Genomic DNA, 21,363 nt, shown 5'->3' with positions numbered 1-21,363 from the left:
CTAACCTTTATGACATTCAAGAAGCTCTACCTTACCTTTGAGCCTAAATCATTATAATGAAAAACAAGAAAAAAGGTCATTATAATGGACAAAATAACTAGCAAAAAAGGTCGCTATTACAACAGCTAAACCTCAATCTCAAGTAAGTAAGAGTCGGCTATCTCAATCCTCACCGTCCATGTTGCTCCATTAAGCTCAACTCAATCTAATTTTATATATAATAAAATTAAAAGTAAAATAAAAAGCAATAGAAGTTATGAAAAAATGTCATTACTATGGAACCAAAAAAGGATTTTATTATACATTGTGGGAAATCATTCTCACACAGAGTACAAGTTATCAAGAATCATTCTTTGTACAGTATAGTATCAGTTCTCTTGATCAAAAACTTGTAAGATGAAGTTTACTTCACCAGCAATCTTCATCACTCCTTTAAAAATATGAAAATCATATTTGGCTTGAACTGTTTCTAAAACCTCTCCTTTGAGTTGATGATTCTACTATAAAATGTGGGACTTTTTCTCCAAATGGGATTTTCCCTCTTAACCAGCAGTGGGAAAAAATAGAATAAGATGAGGAAAAGACCTATAGTTCTATCCAACTTTGGTTTTTTCTTTGCAAATTTTATAACTTTGATGTGCTTATTTCTTATACATTTCCTGTAACTTGTATCTCCTATTATCTGCAACATTCACGAACACTATAAATCATGCTTGCTCCTTGTTTCTTTTCTTACCTTCTTTTTCAGCAATTGATAAGAAGCCAAGAACTGATGATCCAACAGAGAACCTATACAACGACCTGGCATTCATCGTAGTTGGTGGAATAAGTAAGGTGCAACCTCAATTATTTTCCTTGAGTTGCTTGGGATTGAGGGGTCGTTGTTGTTTGTTTGTTGACTGTGATGATGGGTTGTTCTCCTTCAAGTTCTGATATCACTATCAGCAAATCACCCGGTTCAAGAGAAAGGGGTTCTGATTTCGGGATTGGGTTGATAACCTGCAATGGATTAGGCACGAGGTTGAGCTTCTATGTCCTTTTCATTTACAAAAGAAAATCTAGATTCTATACCTTCTTGTTGTTCTTCACATATCCGATAGCAACTTCTCTTCGCAAATGAGCTCTTTCAGAAAGTTCAGCAAATGAAGGTTTCTCATCTTCCTTCATGTAAAGGCTAATGTCCTGTAATGTAGTATGAAAGGAGTCATAACGAAGTTTTCCTTCTCTAAGTTACTTTTAGGTTTTTCATTATTCGAGGGAAGAGGGATAAATGAAGCAACAGTACAACTACACCTCAATCCTAAGCTAGTTGGTGCCAGTTACATGATATAATTCTCACTGTTCATTACGTTCCATTATTGACATGTTAAATTTTAATATTCAATTATTTAGGTTTTTTTAGCACTAGATGTTTTCTACATTTTTTTTGACAGAAAAATCTCTAATAATATTAAAAGGATTCCCAGAAGAAATGGGACCTAAGAGCTTACTGACATGACTCTTGTCTTAATCCAAACTAGTTGGTATTGCCTCTATAGATCTTTTTCTACCAATGCATTATATTTTTTCGCTAAGTCTGCATGGAATTCAAGAGATTGTAGGTTTTTAGAGACAACTTTCTTCCTTGTGATTTTACGTCTACCACACTTTCAATTATCATGGTTTCACACCAACTGACAGGTATATTGGGAGGTGTACATACAACATAATGACCAAACCATCTCTGCAACCTCCCATTTTATCAGGTATATGCTAGTGCCACTTTGGACCTTTTGTCGAATGTGATTATTATAATCTTGTATGATTGCACATCTATCTTAAGATTTGCATTCTGCGACACTCATCTATTGAACCTTAAAGGCCCAACTTTTACTTCATATAACACTGTTATACAACAATATAAAAGTCGCATTTCGCTTTGGTAGGTGTCCTCATTTTGCATAACACTCCAACAGCACTTCTCCATTTCTACCGTTCGATTTTAATTCTATCTGTTACATCTTCATATGTCATACCATTATCCTGAAATGCAGATCCTAACTATCTGAATTATCTACATTAAGCACTGCAATCCCATGTAATATCACATCAACTTCACTCTTCTTACGATAGCTGAATTCACAGGCATATATTATGTTTTACTTCTACTAATCCTAAAATCATTCTCTCTCTCAGGAAACACATGCCAATTCATTCATGAACTAGATCTGTCGCAGAGAAGTGAAGTTTATCTGAAGATTTACTTCATGGATTCGAGATAATTGACTTAATAATCTTGATTTAGAAGCTAACATTCCATCGGCGTTAGAAGAAGCTAATTATTACCTTAACATATATTTCATCTCCATCGGCGTTCAAAATCTCTTTCCAAACCTCATTCAATTGAATATTTTCTGCAACTGTGGCAAAAAAAAAAAAAGAATTAATTCAGAAATCAATTAAAATCTGTAATCAGAGAGAATAACTTGTTGTATTTCTATTCATGAATACAAGAGATTTATACACTTACACAAGACTCTATCAAAGGAAACTAAAACAAACAAAATTAAGGAAAATTTCCTAAGGATCAGCTCCTATAATTGAGTCATCTATCTATGGAAAGTAATTTATTTACATCTCACTAATTATTCTGTAACACTCCCCCTCAAGCTGGAGCATAGATATTGATCATACCCAACTTGTTACAAAGGTAATTAACTCGAGTTCCATGCAACGCCTTTGTAAACAAATCAGCTAGTTGCTCTCCTGTCTTCACGTAGCCAGTGGAAATCAAGTTTTCCTGAATCTTCTCACGAATAAAATGACAGTCAACCTCAATAAGTTTAGTTCTTTCATGATACACCGGATTTGAGGCAATATGAAGAGCAGCTTGATTATCACACCAGAGTTTTGCAGGTGTATGATGCTTCAACCCAATCTCAGTTAAAAGATGATGTATCCACATAATCTCACACATAGACTGTGACATAGCTCTGTACTTAGATTCTGCACTAGATCGAGATACAACACTTTGTTTCTTACCCCTCCACGATACCAGGTTCCCTCCAACAAAGACACAATAGCCTGTCGTAGATCTTCTATCAATTTTAGATCCAGCCCAATCAGCATCTGCAAAACACTCAACACGAGTATGGCCGTGATTGCTATACAATATGTCAAGTCCAGGAGCTCCTTTCAAGTAACATAGAATCTGTTCCAAAGCTGCCCAGTGTTTGACCGTAGGCGCGGACATGAACTGGCTAACAACACTTACCGCGAAAGCAATATCTGGACGAGTCACAGTGAGGTAGTTTAACTTTCCAACTAGCCTTCTATATCTCTCTGGATCCTCAAAAGGATCGCCATCATCTTTCATAAGATGCACATTAGGAATCATTGGAGTACTACAGGGTTTGGCTGCCAACTTTCCAGTTTCTGCAAGTAGATCAAGAATATACTTTCTTTGAGACAGAAGAATTCCCTTCTTGCTTCTATTTACTTCTACTCCCAAAAAGTATTTCAACTTGCCTAAGTCCTTCGTATGAAACCTAGTGTGCAAGAAAGACTTTAGGGAAGAGATCCCTACATAATCGCTTCCTGTAATGACAATGTCATCAACATATACGACAAGGAGGATAATGCCAGCTACTGATTGCCGGTAGAGGACTGAGTGATCACGTTTGCTCATTTTCAGCCCAAATTCCTGAACTACTTCACTGAACTTTCCAAACCAAGCCCGAGGACTCTGCTTTAAGCCATACAGTGACTTCTTTAAGTGACAGACTTTCCCATACTCCTCCTGAGAAACAAAACCAGGAGGTTGCTCCATATACACTTCCTCTTGAAGATTACCATGAAGGAACGCATTCTTGATATCCAACTGATGTAAAGGCCAATTTTCAGAAGCGGCTAGAGAGATGAACAAGCGAACAGAAGTGAGCTTGGCAACTGGAGAGAACGTGTCTGAATAATCTACCCCATAAGTCTGAGCATACCCTTTAGCCACAAGTCTGGCCTTAAGTCTCGCCACAGAACCATCTGGATTAACTTTAACTGTGAAGACCCACTTACATCCCACTGGCTTCTTTCCCTTCGGTAAATCCACCAAATCCCACGTGTGGTTTTCCTCTAAGGCGTGTATTTTCTCAAGCATCGCATTAGACCATCCAGGATGATTCAAAGCCTCCTTCAATGTTTTGGGTACAGAGATGGAGTCTAGAGAGGCAATCAAAGATCAAGACGTAGAGGATAAGCGATCGTAGGATACAAAATTAGCAATGGAATATGTGGATTTGCAAGTATGCGTACATTTACCAAGAGCAATAGGGAGGTCAAGGTTTTCAGAAAGATCAGGTGGCGGAGGATCTGATGACGAAGAAGGTGGTGCACGACATGTGTCATCGGTCTCTTTTTGTTCTCGAGTAAACTTTAACAATTGGCGGTCTTTCTAGCGTAGACGGGGCAGGTTCAGAGGGCAGAATAGTCGATTGGTTATGAATAGAAAAACTGGGAGATGGAGGAACAACATTATTTGATTGTTCTGTCAAAGTACAGGTAACATGATAGACTAACCACTCATCATCATCCCCCTGACCCGTAGAAATAGGAGGTGCATAGAAGAATGGTGTCATCTCCAAAAATACCACATCAATTGACACCAGATATTTGCCAAGTTTAGTAGAATAACACCGATACCCCTTCTGAAGACGAGAATAGCCCAGAAAAACACACTTCAATGCCTTGGGATCCAACTTAGTAACAGATGGTCGAACATCGCGAACATAACATGTGCTTCCAAATACCTTAGGCTCTACCGGAATTAGTGACTTGCTAGGAAAAAGAATACTATAAGGCGCAGCACCAACGAGCACAGTAGATGGCATCCGATTAATCAGAAAATAAGCCGTTGAGACTGCATCAGCCCAAAACTGTTTAGGAACCTTCATTTGGAACAAAAGTGCCCGAGCTGTCTCAAGTAGATGCCTATTCTTCCTCTCAGCAACTCCATTTTGGGAAGGTGTATCGACACATGAAGATTGATGGAGAATACCGTGTTGTCTCATATAAGACTGAAACAATTCTGACATGTATTCTTTAGCATTATCACTCCTTAGAATACGTACTGAAGTATTGAATTGAGTTTTGACCTCAGCATAAAAGGCACAAAAGTGAGTAAACACTTCAGAGCGACTCTTCATAAAATAAATCCAAGTCATTCGAGAAAATCATCTACAAAAGTGACAAAATACTTATGTCCAGTTTTGGAAACAACAAGGCATGGTCCCCAAACATCAGAATGAACTAACTCAAAAGCTGACTCAACCCGCTTATTAACCCTTGGAGCTATTGAGTTGCGGTGGTGTTTTGCAAACCGACATGACTCACAGTCCAATGAAGAAATATTCTGAAACTGAGGACAGAGCTTCTTCAATAAAGGTAGAGAGGGATGTCCCAATCGACAATGTGCTTCAAAAGGAGACACGACACTAGAGCATGCAACAGACCGTGGCTCCCATTCATCAAGGATGTAGAGATCACCAAATAAATATCCTTTACCAATAACCTGCTTCGTTGTCAGATCTAGAAACACACAATGGCCGGGAAAGAATGCGACACAAAAATTAAGGTCTCTAGTGATTTTACTAACGGAAATCAAATTAAAGGCCAAATTTGGTAGACTTAAACAGATGATAGGGTAATAGAGGAAGTTGGTTTAACAGTCCCAGATCCAACAATGCTACAAGTTGATCCATCAGCTACAGTAACCGGAGAGGGTGCTTTGTGTGACCGAAAGCTAGAAAAAATATTCGGATTACTTGTCATGTGATTTGTGGCACTTGAATCAATCACCCATTTATTTGAAGAGGTGATAAGACATGTTTTATCTGACCCATCAAAAGGACTAACTGAAGAAAATTCCTTAATTGATTTCTGACATTGAAGGAATTTCAAAAACTCATCCGAAACCAAGATTGTTGGACTAGGAGTTGTAGCATTATTTCCTCCTTGCTTACCTTTTATAGCCATTTTTTTTCAACTAAATCTCACGATCAAAGAAACTGACAAAGCTTTGTAGTAAATCAACTCCTCAACAGGGACAAAACAGAGCTACAGAGAGAGGCCAAGCCAAAGTCTCAACCAATCAGGATATAATAATTGTTTTCCTTAATTCCAACAAAGCTTCGCTGGAATAAGACCGATCATCAACAAATCATAGAATAATAGTCTGACCCACAAATAAAAACTCCAAACAACACTCAACAATCTGAGAAATAGTAACAAAAATGAAGCAAAAGGATCTAACCAGATCTGCTCGAGCAAAAACAGGGACAATTTGAATTTCCAAAAGAAAAGGCAAACTAATCTCTTAGCAATATGCTACTGAAGAAACTCTTGAATTTAGATTAGAAATCCAGAAAACTACTCAACAAATAGAGTATCAAATATATAGTTGACCAAAGAAACAATACTGAAGGAACCTGACAGATAGCGAACACCAAAAGAACAAAGCTGCCCAAACTGACTCTCTCAACCCGTGGTCCTTTTGAACAGAAACCACCAGATACCTCTCGGAGACTGCAAAGTGATGCCGTCAAAGTACAGCAGTTCACAGTTTGAATCTCGACGCGCCCTCACGCGCTCGCCGGAGAATCTTGGTCCGAATGAGTTTGCCGGCGCGTGAACTTCACGCGTTTATCTTCGGCCACCTGATTCTTAAAGATCTGAGTGTTGCGATTCTTAATGAGTCAGTGGTTGGTGGTTGATTTTCATGTCAGAACCACCAAACAGAGTTGCTGCTTAACTTCCGACGAAGCAACCCAGCTGCCGGCGACGGAGACGGCTCAACCTCGGCGAAGAGGCAACCTTTGCTCTGATACCATGTAATCAGAGAGAATAACTTGTTGTATTTCTATTCATGAATACAAGAGATTTATACACTTACACAAGACTCTATCAAAGGAAACTAAATCAAACAAAATTAAGGAAAATATCCTAAGGATCAGCTCCTATAATTGAGTCATCTATCTATGGAAAGTAATCTATTTACATCTCACTAATTATTCTGTAACAAAATCTAATTAAGAAGAATTTATTTTGGCTTTATAAGGAAATAAATGAAACCTTGAGCAGTGACAAGACTCATTACTTCCTCTGCGGCAATGTAAGTGAGGGAAGGCTTGATTCTTGTAATCTGGAGAACAGAACATTCACAAAGGCCATCAAAAGTCCACAACTTGAAGAAGAAGAAAAAAGCTATGGCTTACACATTCATGTAAATAAACCAAAAACAACCCTTTGTTAGAAACAAATTACCTGTTTACCCAATTTGGAATCGACAATTTCTGCAACAAGATTTTGCACCTGCAATTTGATCATTGATTCCGCACAGCAGAAAATTGATGAACCAATCAGTAGTGTTATTTAGTATTTACATGAATAAAAGAATACATGAATAGTGATAAAATTGGAATGTTTTCTTCAAACATCAGGATACTCAGATCAGAAGATTTGAGCAGCACTTTAACCATTACATAACAGTGTTCAAGTTTTTATGTGTTTTCTCTGGTAACAGCAGTCAGCAGCTAAGTTGTAAAGCCTGTATAAGGGATTATTATCTTGCCAAACTTCAACATAAATCAAAATGGTTTAAATTTAACAGTCTATAGGATAAAAGAATATGATGCAAGCTAAGAAAGAAGTTATCCTCTTACGGCAACCCCCGCCCCAATACCACACGAATAACATACTCATGATGAAGTAGAAAGAAAACCAGTACATATATATTTCCAGAACTACCAATATATCATGTTTTATTCTCCCTAAAACCCTGTTGTCCGTGCAAGTAACAAATCAGCCATCAACCTCTCTGCGTGCTTGCACGCATTTGAAACTTGTCGGGGAGCATCTTACACACCGAAGACAACAACAACAACAACAACAACAACAACAACAAACTCAGTATAATCCCACAAGTGGGCTTTGGGGAGGGTAGCGCGTACGCAGACCTTACCCCCCACCTTGAGAAGGTTGAGAGGTTGTTTCCGATAGACCCTCGGCTCAAATTATACACACTGAAGAGCTTTATTAAGAAAATGAAGTAGGAAATAGAATTGTTAAGACATATTTTGAGCAAATACCTTCATGCCAAGCTTGTCGCAGATGTTTTCAGCAAGAAGGAGAGAATATGCAGATTGCTTGTCCGCCTTCGATGCATCTGGAGAAATGAAATGTAAATTTAAATATGCGTTTATATCAGAAATAAGATAATACCATTTCTCTTACCTCCTAGTAACCATTCTCTATCAGATATCACGACAATGGAGAATGGAAATTCTTCGCCTTGTTTAAATGATTTTTGAATGTTTGCAATGGTGTCTGTCAGCATGTCATAGTCCATTGGGTTTCCAATCTGTAGCATATTACGAATGTGGACAGATTAAGATGGACAGATCTAAATCTAGTCCAGATAATCAACATAAGATACTGAGTCAGAAATACCCTGTGGGTGACTCGGACATTTTTTAGCTTTCCTTGACCAGCAAGTCTGCTAGCTTTATGTCTGTCATCCATAGGGACATCTGATAACACCTCCTACAAGTTTATGTGACGCAAAACGAAAGGATTAATAAGAAGACTTAGTCTAAGTAAGCAAATCTACAGGCACTCCGTCAGAAAGTCCAACAGATATGGTGATTAATTCAGATGCTAATCCATAAATGCTTCTTCATTAATTATCCAATTTTATCAGCCTATAATGTAGAGGTTGGAAGTGGATGTCTTCCATTTCCAGAAGAAGAGCATGACTTACCACTGTGCTTCCAGGTCCCAGGTAATTATCATATTCTTCAATCATTTCCACAATATCAGGACGCCATCCAAGCATTAATATGCATTCTTTAGGTCCCAGACACGAATCAGATGCCTGTATTCAGATGCTTAAAAAGTTAGCTAAGATACACAGTAATGGAGGTGGCAGGTGCTGTAAAAAGTTAGCTAAAATACACAGTAATGAAGGTGGCAGGTGCAGCACCCTTTCCTAAGTCTGTTATACCTTAGACCCTGATTTTGTCCGTTTCACTATATTCTCAAGACGTGCTTTTGTTATCTCCAAAGCATTACCCCGGAATTGTCCATTCTTTTCCACTGTGTGAGAATCATTTATCGCTTTGTCACTTTCATCAGAAAGATTTGAGTATACTAGCTGCGGTCTTTTTTTCCCATGAATGGGTCCAATAAACAAAACCTGTATACATCGAAGTGAGAGAATCAGCATGCAAGTAAACTAAATTAGGGGACTGTAGCAAAAAAAAGTTTGAACTCTGTACATTTCCATAGGAAGACCAAAATGTACGGCATTATTGGCAGAAAAGAATCGCTTTCACATTCAAACTGATAAAATGTCAAAGCTTAAACGAGAAGAAATATTCACTTCAGTGGCAATCATGAAAGCAATAAATACCCGTCTAAGAATACATGTCACCTAGTACAGTGTCATACTTAAAGAAACTCAATTAGCAAGTCAATCAACCTGCTTCTAGTTATTATTTCTCTGTCCTACTTGAGACTAATGTAGTCTGCTTATACTAAATGCACAGTTTACAAATCAATGAGCTGCATACAATATCTTTAAAGGACATATGCAGAATAATTAAATCAGTAAAAAAAGCAGGGTGCTGAGTGCATCACTGAAATTCTTATTTTTTCCACAATGACAATCAAAGACTATTTAACATCTACAGTTGGATTATTCATATGGGTGACACAACTGTAATATATAATGTTGAGAACATACTTCATCAGTTTCTTCCAAAACTTCGTCATCCCTTGGGTGGAAATTTATCTTCCCTTGTCGATAGAGACCGCAAACAACAGCCTGAAGAAAAAGCAGAATTAAAGATGACTTCAAGACCTACAAAACTTTATGAAATCGCTCGTTAAAACAACTCTAGTCAAATAACTACCTCTTGGAAGCCACGTCTTAATTGCTTATATTTTAATCCCACAAGGTGAGGGAAACTGCAAAGATTGAATACGTTCTCTGCCAGATGAAAAGGTGGTCTTCTTAGAAAACAGTGTCCAATGATGACATAAGATCCATATACATTTTTATTCTAATTTCACTGTCAGGATATAGCGAGATATATGACATGATTATATGAACAAAAGAAACATACTACATAAAGCAAAAACTTCAACGGCCAGACACTTCAGACTTGAAATGTTATCCCACAATTAAGGACAGAGCAGACTTCCAGTTCGCTGAAAACTTTGAGAAACTTAAGATATTAGTGCTTTGAAATAAGCACCGGATGTCCAAAGTTCAAGGTTATGGACCACGAAATCGTAACGTCTTAAAGAACTTAGCTCCTTAACAGACAGAACAAAAGACACAATCAAACTAAAGTTGATTTTGTCACAAATGGCTACAGGCAGATGAAGTAAAAGAACCTAAGTAGCCATCATAATCAAACAAACTACATGATATTTAACTCAAGTCTACCACTCCACCAGTGGATGATCCACTCCTCGACAAAAATTAAATGCATTTGAGACCATTATCAGAATGCAGCACTTAAAACAGTGGAAGACAATGAGAGACATGCCAACTCTTCCTTTTCAGGTTATGCATTCGATAAAATGAATTCATGAAACCAAGATGATTTAACTGAGAAACAGCACATTACTTCGATAATTAAGCAAATGTTTGTATATCTTAATGAGTCCCTTTTGGCGAGAGCATTGAACAAACAATTTTGATGTGACATTCTGAACAGGTTCCACTCTTAATCCTGAAATTGACTTCAAGAGTTCACATGTGTTATAGCTTGAAACCTGAAAGAAATCCGGGAAGGAGTCACTAACTTATAAATGATAATTCAATATGGTCAAAATACTCTTCCAGCGCAACATACCTCAACTATGGTGGGCACAGAGATCATTTCTGGAAGGGGTTGAAGGGCAAGCACTGAGAGAAATGCATCTGTGTCGACCTCATACCTAATTAAATAAAGAATATGGAAAATAAGAAAACAGGAAGAAAGCACAAGCACAAAATTCAAATTGCACGTAAAACGCCATTAGTTTAAAAGTAGATTAGTGCAAACATAGAAAAAGACTCATAGAACCGTGCATAAAACTACTCCCAATAAGAGATCCCATTTCACATACATTTCATCTGGTGCTCAGGGCATAAAGCCTTTCATAAGGTCTTGACTTGAGCACTTAAGTTGCAGATAACAGATTGAGTTTCTGTTGCATGGTTAAATGTGTTCTATGATTCCCACATGTTCTGTCTGTGGCTTACAAGGACTTTTTTTTTCCAGAAATTATCTTCGGAATCAATTGCATACTGATTCAACCAATACAGAAATAACTGAGAGAACGACAAACCACACTGAAACTCTAAGCTGTAAGTTTAACTATTACAAAAACACAGGATTATCTAAATTATGTACAGAAAATGCTTCAGTAACCTTAAAACCCAATTATAATATATATTTAGGATTAAAAAATACATATTGACCTCTTTCAAGTGAAAATCAATACTTTACCCAGCTGCTAACGTTGTCAATCACTCTTCAATATTTTAAATTTTGATGAATATAAAACTAGCTATCTTGGATTTAGTTTTCTAAATATATTGTCTTGCTATTACTTGCTATCAGTGCTTGGTCCATCTTTTCTTTAGCCGAGGGTCTATCCGAAACAATCTCTCTGCCCTTCCAAGGTAGGGGTAAGGTGTGTACCTACCCTCCCCAGACCGCACTTGTGATTACACTGGGTTGTTGTTGTTGATGATGAAAATAAAACTAAGTATGTTGGTCACTTTCCAAATATTGAACCAAATGTCGGAAAAGTTTCAAATTCAATTGTCTTCCATCCCTTTGTCCACTTACCATTTGAAAGAGAACTAAAGAACAATAAAATTGATACGACTAACATTTCATAATGTGCCCAAGTAAAACAAATCACTTGCCTATTTCCCTTTGTTGGAAGTATAACAATTGCGCGTGCCTTATTGGCTGCAGCTCTCTCAAATGATTTTGTCATACTTAAACTGCAACTGTTAGAGAAAACATATGAAATGTTAGATTGAAGGCAGCTGAAATTACAGCAACTTCAATTTATCCATAGAATAGCTCAAGAAACATGGACAGACTGAGGCCTCATATCCCGAGGCCAAAGTCGACCTATGAGATTTTGCACGGCACAACAAAACCCACTAGGAAAGCCAAAGTACAATCACACCATTAGCAATATATACAAGTTAGAGGAATTTCAACCGGCTCCCCCTCTTCAAAGTGAGGGAGATAGATGCACACACCATGCTCTGGAGTAAGACTGGACCAGCATCGGCTACGGAAATATGTATCTCAGCAACAGCATATCAAATCTCAGGCTTGATTTGATAATTACCAAGACTGGTTTAATAAAAACCTGATATTGTTTAATGCTATTGAAGTCATGTTTTGGGGGTATTGACTGCTTTATATGAAAAAAGTCAATTCGGATGAGATGTAGGTTCATATTTAATAAGGTTTCAAAGTAGACAAAGATCCTCAAATTAAGTAGCCACCCATAGTCAAAAGACAGTGGCGTGCTTAGCTCATGGGAAAAGAACCTCGCCCCATACAAGAAAGGGTAGCTTGAAAATCTAATAAGATTAATAAACAAGTGGTTACCTCTCTCTAGACAGTATAAGTTTTAAGAGGATGCAGAGTAACATTATATAACATCATTAACAAAGAGCGCATTTCACAAAGAGGGAATCCGGCAAAAATGATGTTTTCCATCTAAGCAGTTCAACAAATTGGTTATTTGGAACAGCTAATGAAGCATTTCTATTCCATAAAAGAAAGTAAAGATTAAAGCTGATGGGCATACAGCTTTGTTTGAATAAGCGTCTTCTATGATATTCCCCTTATTATACAGAACATACGCACAGGTGATCTATACAAGTAATGAAGTAGCTTCACTAAGACTTGTTTGATCTTCTATAGCAACTTCCAGAACTCTGCAACATAACATTTTTTTCTTCTTTATGAAGCGATTCTGACCTCTTTGTAAGGACATCAATATGATTGAGATCTTTGGTGATGTTGTCGGCCATTTTGTCCATTTGCTTTCTTGGAAGATCAGATAGCAGAAGAATTCTCTGCCGCCTGCAAACAGGTGACAGCACTTGTAATACTTTAGCACTGTGCATGGTTTTGTATGGTAAACTCTAAGCAGAGTGATTACCTAGCAGTGGCAGTACCTAAGCGAACAGCAAATTCATGGTACTTATTTAGCTGCTTTAGTATAAAGTTGAGATGACTGTTAACTCCACAAATTATAATATGATCAGTCTCCAAAACTTGCATTTGTGCACCTTCTCTGAGTCTTTGCATATTATTCTGTTCAAATTATTGTCAGGGGACTGTCTTATCAATAAAGCTTGAAGTTGAATGTAAGCAGTTTTCGAGAGCTTACCCGAAATTGTTCAGTCATGGTGCTCAATAGACGAGAATAAAATAGAATGCCCCATATGGCAAGGATGAATCCTATTACACGTTCAACTCTTGTTCTTTGCTGCAGTCAAATGCAAGTCCTTTTAGTAGTGATAATTGTTGCGATCTGCATATTGCTAATCAGTAAGAAGATTACATTTTATCAACAAAATCAAATGTGATAAAGATAAACCACACTTTCAGGTGAGTAGATGATGAACAGAGGCATGCCCACGCCTCCCATAAGCAGTCCTCCAAAGAGTAAGCACTACCCCTGCTTTTTCTTCATAACGAAAATATCTAAATCAGCATACAAACATGTGGATAGGGAAATAACTGGAGAAGAAGATCGGCATATCAACAGACAAGGAGAAAAGATTTGGTTGAATAATTTCCCATACATAGCTTCAACAAAATTCACTATCAGAACAATATGTAGACACGACGATATAGTGAAGCACAGTGAAAGCAAGTGATAAAAATATCCCATGGCTAAAATAATATCCATAAATGTTGCTTTTAATCTGAAAGCAACTAAACCACAAAATTTTGCCAATCTTCATACAAGGTAAAGCTCAAAAGTAAAGAAGATTCCTAATACACAGTGCTTTCAGTAATACGAAAAAATAAAGGGAAAGAAAAGAAAAGAGAGGGAAAGCAAGGAAAACAAGAGCAAAGAGAAGTAACATGACTGACTGGAGCATAGCATAAGTGAATCCAAATAAAAATGTTGGTTGCTCTATCATGGGTTAAAACCACGTCGGAACTTGAAGAAACTTAAGCCTGGCTTTGTAACTCTGGTGCAACTAAATATCCAGACAATATTTATTTTGTTCAACATCCTAAAGAACTTCCAACTTTCTTAAAGTGGTCATTATTAGTTGAAAGTGGCTAATTGAGAGTATACTAGATATTTTTCGCCATTAGCTGATAATATATGGCTTGTTTTGTCACATATGCATTTTGGATGTAGCGTGTGTTTATACAGAAAAAAGCATAAAGTCTTTTGTGATTCTTCAAGTTGAACAGGTGATTCTTCAAGTTTCATTTCCATCCATCAATAAAAAATTAAAATATTCTCACGTGCTTGCCCAAGGAATCATGCCTACATGTGAGGGGCATGCCGCAAGACGTGAAATAAATAAATAAAATATACCTTGTCTACCAGCTTACACTAGGTAGGGCGGGAACAAAGGCATGAAAAATGGACAAAATGCTTCTGCTAAAGTTTTCTAAGTTTGCTTTAACAAGAAGATCATTAGAAATTAATAAAATAGGGGATTACTTGGCATCTGTACACGAGAAACTTAATCTACTTATAGTTTTTCATACACTTGTAGACAGCACCAGCACAAATAAGTATAACATATCACGTCTGGAAGAGTTTACCTGAATTTAAAGAACAGTAAACCACCAATCATCACAAATGAGAAGCATGATGCCAAAAGCACAATAAAAAACCTGCACAAAATGAAAAATAGATGATTTGCCTTTTATCAGGAAAAATCAGAATAAGGTCTTGTGCGTCACGCAATTACCTCCTCAATGTGTTTTAGTGAACGCATTACAAAGAACTACCATGCATATACGTTCTTCCTATCCCTTCATGTATTATAAACCTAAACTAGCTAAAAAGATGGTAAGCCTATACAACGATGACAATTAGAAGTCCACTATTGCAACCGAAATAAGAGAAAATAATAAATTCAGATGACCTAAAACCCTACTAGTACAAGTCCATGAATACTGTAAAAGTTAATAAGCATTAGGATTCAGGTCCATAACAAATTAAAGAGGTAACAAATACGAGTTTCCTGATTCAAGCCACCTATATTTATTTTTCGGAAAACGAAATTTTTAATCTTTGTCTAGCACATTATATGATGTCATTTCTGCATCTATCATCGAGCTAAGCCATTAAGAAAGATAAATAGAAAAGCGACATACTAGAAAGAAGGTACAATTGGCTTACTTACGTGGCAACATTTTTCTCCAGTTGTATGTTGAACAAATATATTAACCTTGCTAAACTCCATTTGATGTCTTTCAGTGAAGGAAAGGACACATCCAACTGAAGTGGTGTTGGCTTATTCAAGGAGTTAGAAAGACAAGCAAAAGATAAACTTTGAGCGCCTGATGTTTGAGTTACAAAGAAGAATAACTCTCGGATCATCCCCATCTTCATACCAATTAGATGTAGATGCTTCAACTTAATCAGGAAATAAGATGCCAACGAAGCTATTACAAATTTAGCTGGGAAGTCCTGCACATTTAAACATTCTCATTAGTAAATATTTAAATGATATAATTGATCCACCTCTGAGCGTTTCCAATAAAAAATTTGGCATTGTAGAAACCAGTTTAAAGAAGAACTCGCACAAATTTGATCAGAAAATTACATCTCAACAACATACAGAATGGAAAAATTCCTCAGTATAATGGAAGTGGAATCAGCTAAAACATTGGAAGAACAGAGGTAGCTGTATACTCCCAATATGGAGCAGAAGTTTATGTCATCAAGAACCAGACTCACAACTTGATATTCAGCTTTTCCTCATCAGACTTTTTAAATGTTACATTAAACAACTGGAGAATTTGTAACCTACCTCAGTTTTCAGGACAAAGATGGCATTCATATACCGGGTGCAGTGCCGTACTTACAGAACTAAAATAACAACCAAATATTTACTTCTTTAAAGATGGAATTTTCTCTATAAGCTCAAAAATGGATTTTTCTCTGCACTATGATAGAAAGGAAAAAAAGGGCAGCCCGGTGCAAGAAGCATTTCGCGTTTACGCAGGGTCCACGTTTGCGCAGTGACAGAAGTGTTTGAAAAATAAGTACCGATAATAGTTTCCTGTAGATTTCTGAAGGTAATCAACTTCAGATTCAAGGTGAGAACTAAATCAGAAGCAGATCATGAAATTCTAAGAAGGGTCCAAGGAGAAGTATGATTAAGTTTTATATGGACAAACTATCAACATTCAGTTGCGTATCTCTTGATTATTGATAAGACCAAATTCCCAAACGTAGGGAAAACACTATAGTGTTGAGAGATGGTATTTAGTAAACAATTCAGAAGCAGAACCAAAAGCAACAAATTTGAAGATATCTGACAACAAATGATCCAGCACAAACCACAGAATTCCTTTTCTTGATAAGTAGAGGAACCATTGAACTATATATCATCCATGGCTGAAAGTAACATGGCTCAGTCAATTAAATCTAAAGAATTAAATACTACCTATTTTAGAATCCGTAAAGTTTCTGTTTTAAACTGAAACTAATTTAGAGTTAGTGGCAAGCCTTTGGGACCTCAGAATTATTCTTCAAATACATCTTCAACGGCTGAGGATTCAGATTTTCCCAGATATTCATGTTTCCTGAGGAATTTAGCTGTCTGCATGTCATCTTTTGAATGCTCGGCACCTTTCCTGGTTGAAATGAGTAACAAGCATTACTAGGATGCAGTTCGGAAAGGGGCTTGTTTTTGGCATAACCACTCATCTTATACAGCATACTAAAAATATATTATCTAGATACTCACCTTTACTTTTGGCCAACCAGTCATTCATGCAAAAGTCAGAAGCATGGTTTCTCCGACAGGCACAAGCCAATGACTTTCTGGAAATTACAATAGCTTTAGATGAACAATGCACTGAAAGGAGAGGTTCCATATCACATGAATATTTTAGGCCATAGCTGCCTTATGCACAAATATCTGAGCTTATGCATTGACTTTAACGTACCATCAAAAAATGTAGAATGCTTGGCCAAATATAACACTAGCATATTTACTATTTCAATATAGCCAACCAAATACCTGACCAAAAATGTATATCTAGTCCATAATCAACGTACTATATGAATGAACCCTCAGAGATTTTCAACCACTGTTTGCCCATTAAGAACTGTCACTTTAGAATATCCAGTATAAAATTGAGTATCTAGTGTTTCTTCGAGTTTGTTAAATCTGAAAGATGCGACATTTTGGTAGGAAAGAGGCTGGTACAGCACTAGAAGAGACCAAGATCCAGTATTTCTAGACACCCTTAGTCTGAATTCTAAAAGAGGTTGATTGCGACATTTCTAGACAGCAAATTCAAAGAACAGCATAGTCAATTTTAAATACAAAGAATATAGAGACCAAATATACTTCCAACAGTCAACCTTTTCCACAAAACAAATCAAGTAATTGCAGCAATTTCTTCCACCTTAGGAAACTGTTCAGCTATAATAGAAATATAGTTGGTTTGCTATTCTATTTTGGTGACAGCAAGATATGCAACTAACTCAATTGGAGGATAGTCCAACACTCACGGCTCTGTTTATGAAGATGGATGAAACTACGGAACCAATAATAACAACAACAAATCCAGTGTAATACCACCAAGTGGGGTTTGGGAAGGGTAGTGTGTATGCAGACCTTGTGAAGGTAGAGAGGCTTTTTCCAATAGACCTTCGGCTCAAGGCAAGATGAAAAGGAAGCATTAACAAGGATATCGTATTCAACTAAGATACCAGTTCCATTTCTTATACTATGTACGACGGAGCTGATAGTCATGCTCTACAATGCACTGCAGTTGAAAACCAATGGCTAAATAATCCTATCCCATACGTACTAGGAGCACTTTTTACAATATCATTTCTATTGTTCATAACTTCTTTTTGTTTTATTCCATACCTACGGAGCCAAAAATGGCTAAATAATGTAAGAGAATTAATAAGCCAATGTTAGAAAAGGATATCGTATTCAACTAAGATACCGGTTCCATTTCTTGAACGGTGTACTACAGAGCTGATAATCATGTTCTACAATGCACTACAGTTGAAAACCAATTGCTAAATAATCCTATTCCATACTTACTAGGAGTACTTTTTACAATATCATTTATGTTGTTCATAACTTTATTTTATTTATGCAACAACAACAGCAATAAATCCAGTAAAATCCCACAAGTGGAGTCTGGGTAGGGTACGCCGACCTTACCCCTACCCTGGGAGGTAGAGAGGTTGTTTCAGAAAGACCCTCGGCTCGAGAGGATAAGAATTATTGTGCGCAAGACTACACCTAGAATACACTAGCAGGAATTTCAAAAGAGGAGGTACAATGGCAGTCAATGGTAGTTCAATATGAGTGACATTTTGAATTACTTTAAGCTTGGCATTTTACCAAACACTTACACTAATAAATCACAACAAGTATGTTTCTCAAAAAGATGAACAACTATTCATCAGGACACTCAAGAAGAGAACTTCCACTGCATCTAAACTTCATTGCATATTTATACTCATACTAAACACTTAAAATCTCTATTTCTCAATATCTAAAACATATTAATGACAAACATATACAGTTAGTTCTATACATGCATATACAAACAAACCTCTTAAAATGAGAAATCTGATTGAATCTTGGACTTAGTATTGGAGTTGATGAGCGGGAGCAATACAATTGAAGCATTTTAGCAGTAACCAATTCACCCCTTTTCTTGTTTCAGGATTATGTAATGACCCTTTGAAGAATAACAAAGAATGAAGAGATTAAAGGCATTGTTTTCAACGAAATTTTTTCAAGATTTTAATATAAGAAGTTGTGTGCTACGATATATTAATTGTGGAACGTGAGAAAATTAATTTGACGCGAATTTTTGAATTATTTAGAGAGATGGGTTGAAAGTAGAAATGAGTAGTGCTAATGGTGTGGAATAGGAAAATATATAAGTACACATCGAGGCAGAGCTTGGAAGTTAGCAGATGCTGATGTTTCAGTTGCTGTTTATTGACATGTTTGCCATTGGTAGCGAAATTTAAAATTTTAATTTGATGATTGAATCTTTACATATTTACAATTGAATCTATTAGGGGTACGTGGAAAAGGGGATAAAGTGTGGTACTAAATTTCTATTATGTTTAGTTGACCATATAAATTTATTTCGGGATAAATTATCGTCAACCAAATATCTATAAATTTAGAGTCTGTTTGGAAAGCTAGGAATTGGATTTGGGTGTAATTAAACAGTTTGGTATGTTTGTTAGGCCAAGTAATTACTTGGTCATGATGGAATTGAGTGTAATTCGAGGGGTGTAATTACACTCTCCAATTCTCAAGGGGAGGTGAGAATTGGTGGTAATTATACTGTGTAATTACAAGGTTGCTTTTTAGTTTCTTTCCTTTATGTTTTTTATTTTAATTTATTTTCTTTATAACTTTTTATTTCTGTTATTTAATTTTTTAATTTTATTTTTACTTTTTAATTTCTTTTGAAATTTTAAAATATATTTTTCTTCTGACAATATTTATCTTTTATTTCTCTACCTTTACTTCTTGTGATTTCATGTAATTGCTTGTATTTTATTTTTTATTTATGATATTATTCTATTTTTTAAAACTACACCTCCTAATATTAAAAATAATGAGTCATTAACAAACTTGGCATATGATGAGTGATGCAATTAAAGCGAAATTTCGTTGTTGAATGTGGTTATAAACTTATTATGTTTCCTAATCTTAAATTGTAATGGAACTTACTATTATTATTTTGGAATTTGACATATGTTAAACTATTCTTTTTCTTCTTGGATTTCACAATTGTGTTATATTCATGGTTTCAATTTATTACTTGTTTTAGTATTGGTTCACATTGCATTGTTGTTCATTTTTTAGTTAGAATTGATAGATTAGTTTTGTCAAACATTTGAATAATGTTATGACATTATTAATTTATTTTATCAAACATGTATTCCATGATATTCTTACAAAACGCATGTCTTTAGTTTTTGTAAGTAACTAAACTAAATTTTATTAATTTGGAAAATATATATAAACTATTTTTACAATATTAGTTATAAATATATGATTACTCATTAATGTATATTCACGAAAAAATATACATCTTAAATACCAAATATAATATCATTTATACTTGTAAAAATTTATAGGCATATATTTATTATATTAGCTTTTAAGTTTTGATAATTACTTTATTTACTAAATTTTAATCTAACTGTGTAATTACATTTGTGTAACCAAACAGTAAACTTGTAATTACATTGTATTTACACTAGGACAAACAAACAGGTTGTCGTAATTACACAACTGTGTAATTACACCAATTCCAATTACCTGGTGACTTGCCAAACAGGCCCTTAGTGTCAGACTTAATCCTGGATATCTCATCTTATCCCACCTTATCTAATCAAACTTGCTATTAATTTATTCCACCTCCCAGGTGGGATGAACTAGTATAGAGATTATAATTTCAGGATTATGATCCCGGGATAATTTAGTCTGTGTACCAAGCGACCCCTTATACTTTTGAAAGTATTGAGAATCTAATAGGTATTTATTAACAACAACAATAACGACAATAGCAAAAATAATCCTACAAGTAGGGTATGAGGAGGGTAGTGTATACGCACACCTTACTTCTACCTTGAAGGTAGAGAGACTGTTTCCGATAAACCCTCGGCTCAAGGAAAGATAGAAAGAAAGTAGTAGCAACATCAAGAGAATAAGAAGAAAAAAAGAAAGGGAAAGGAACATAATATAGTAATAAAAATCTAACAATAATAGAATACAAGACTGTCACGACCCAGTTTTTTCACCCTCGGGAATCGTGATGGTGCCTACTCGTGAAAGCTAGGCAAGCCGACAATTTCAGTTTTACTACCATTATTATTAGCCAAACAGGAACAAATAATAGTTAAAACAAGATAATTAAGAAATGCGAAAAAATGATATAACAAAGCCACAACTCAAGTGCATAACTACCCCATAGATCTGGTGTCACAATCCACGAACGACTAAGATTTACTACAAATAAAAGTCTGAAGGAAGTACAACTGTTCTCGAAATAGAAGAGACAGTAGAAAACTAAAGCGGGGAAAGGA

The 21,363-nt window shown here is 36.0% G+C and overlaps 1 protein-coding gene across 2 annotated transcripts; it reads right to left on the bottom strand.

Moving 5' to 3' along the window:
* LOC109232332 (putative ion channel POLLUX-like 2) lies at positions 255-19,194 on the bottom strand. 2 transcript variants are annotated; one of them, XM_019398063.1, is made up of 24 exons: positions 18,858-19,194; positions 17,018-17,094; positions 16,786-16,904; positions 15,446-15,732; positions 14,859-14,930; positions 13,668-13,752; positions 13,453-13,551; positions 13,222-13,376; positions 13,038-13,142; positions 11,957-12,043; positions 10,893-10,977; positions 10,665-10,812; positions 9,942-10,018; positions 9,773-9,853; positions 9,032-9,223; positions 8,789-8,902; positions 8,479-8,571; positions 8,263-8,389; positions 8,118-8,194; positions 7,294-7,341; positions 7,102-7,171; positions 2,326-2,399; positions 1,072-1,182; positions 255-999 (listed from the first exon to the last, which is right to left on the bottom strand). In XM_019398063.1, the coding sequence occupies exons 1-24, from the start codon at positions 18,932-18,934 to the stop codon at positions 847-849; spliced, it is 2,613 nt and encodes an 870-aa protein (XP_019253608.1). In that variant the 5' UTR covers positions 18,935-19,194; the 3' UTR covers positions 255-846. The 2 variants fall into 2 exon arrangements, with proteins under 2 accessions (XP_019253608.1, XP_019253609.1); XM_019398064.1 differs by lacking the exons at positions 17,018-17,094; positions 18,858-19,194 and having other exon boundaries at positions 16,715-16,800.

The sequence above is a fragment of the Nicotiana attenuata genome, chromosome 9 (assembly GCF_001879085.1).
Source record: "Nicotiana attenuata strain UT chromosome 9, NIATTr2, whole genome shotgun sequence".
In the NCBI taxonomy this organism is placed as follows: Eukaryota; Viridiplantae; Streptophyta; class Magnoliopsida; order Solanales; family Solanaceae; genus Nicotiana; species Nicotiana attenuata.
Note: the sequence above shows the minus strand (reverse complement) of the source record. Positions and strands in the feature narration are given on the sequence as shown.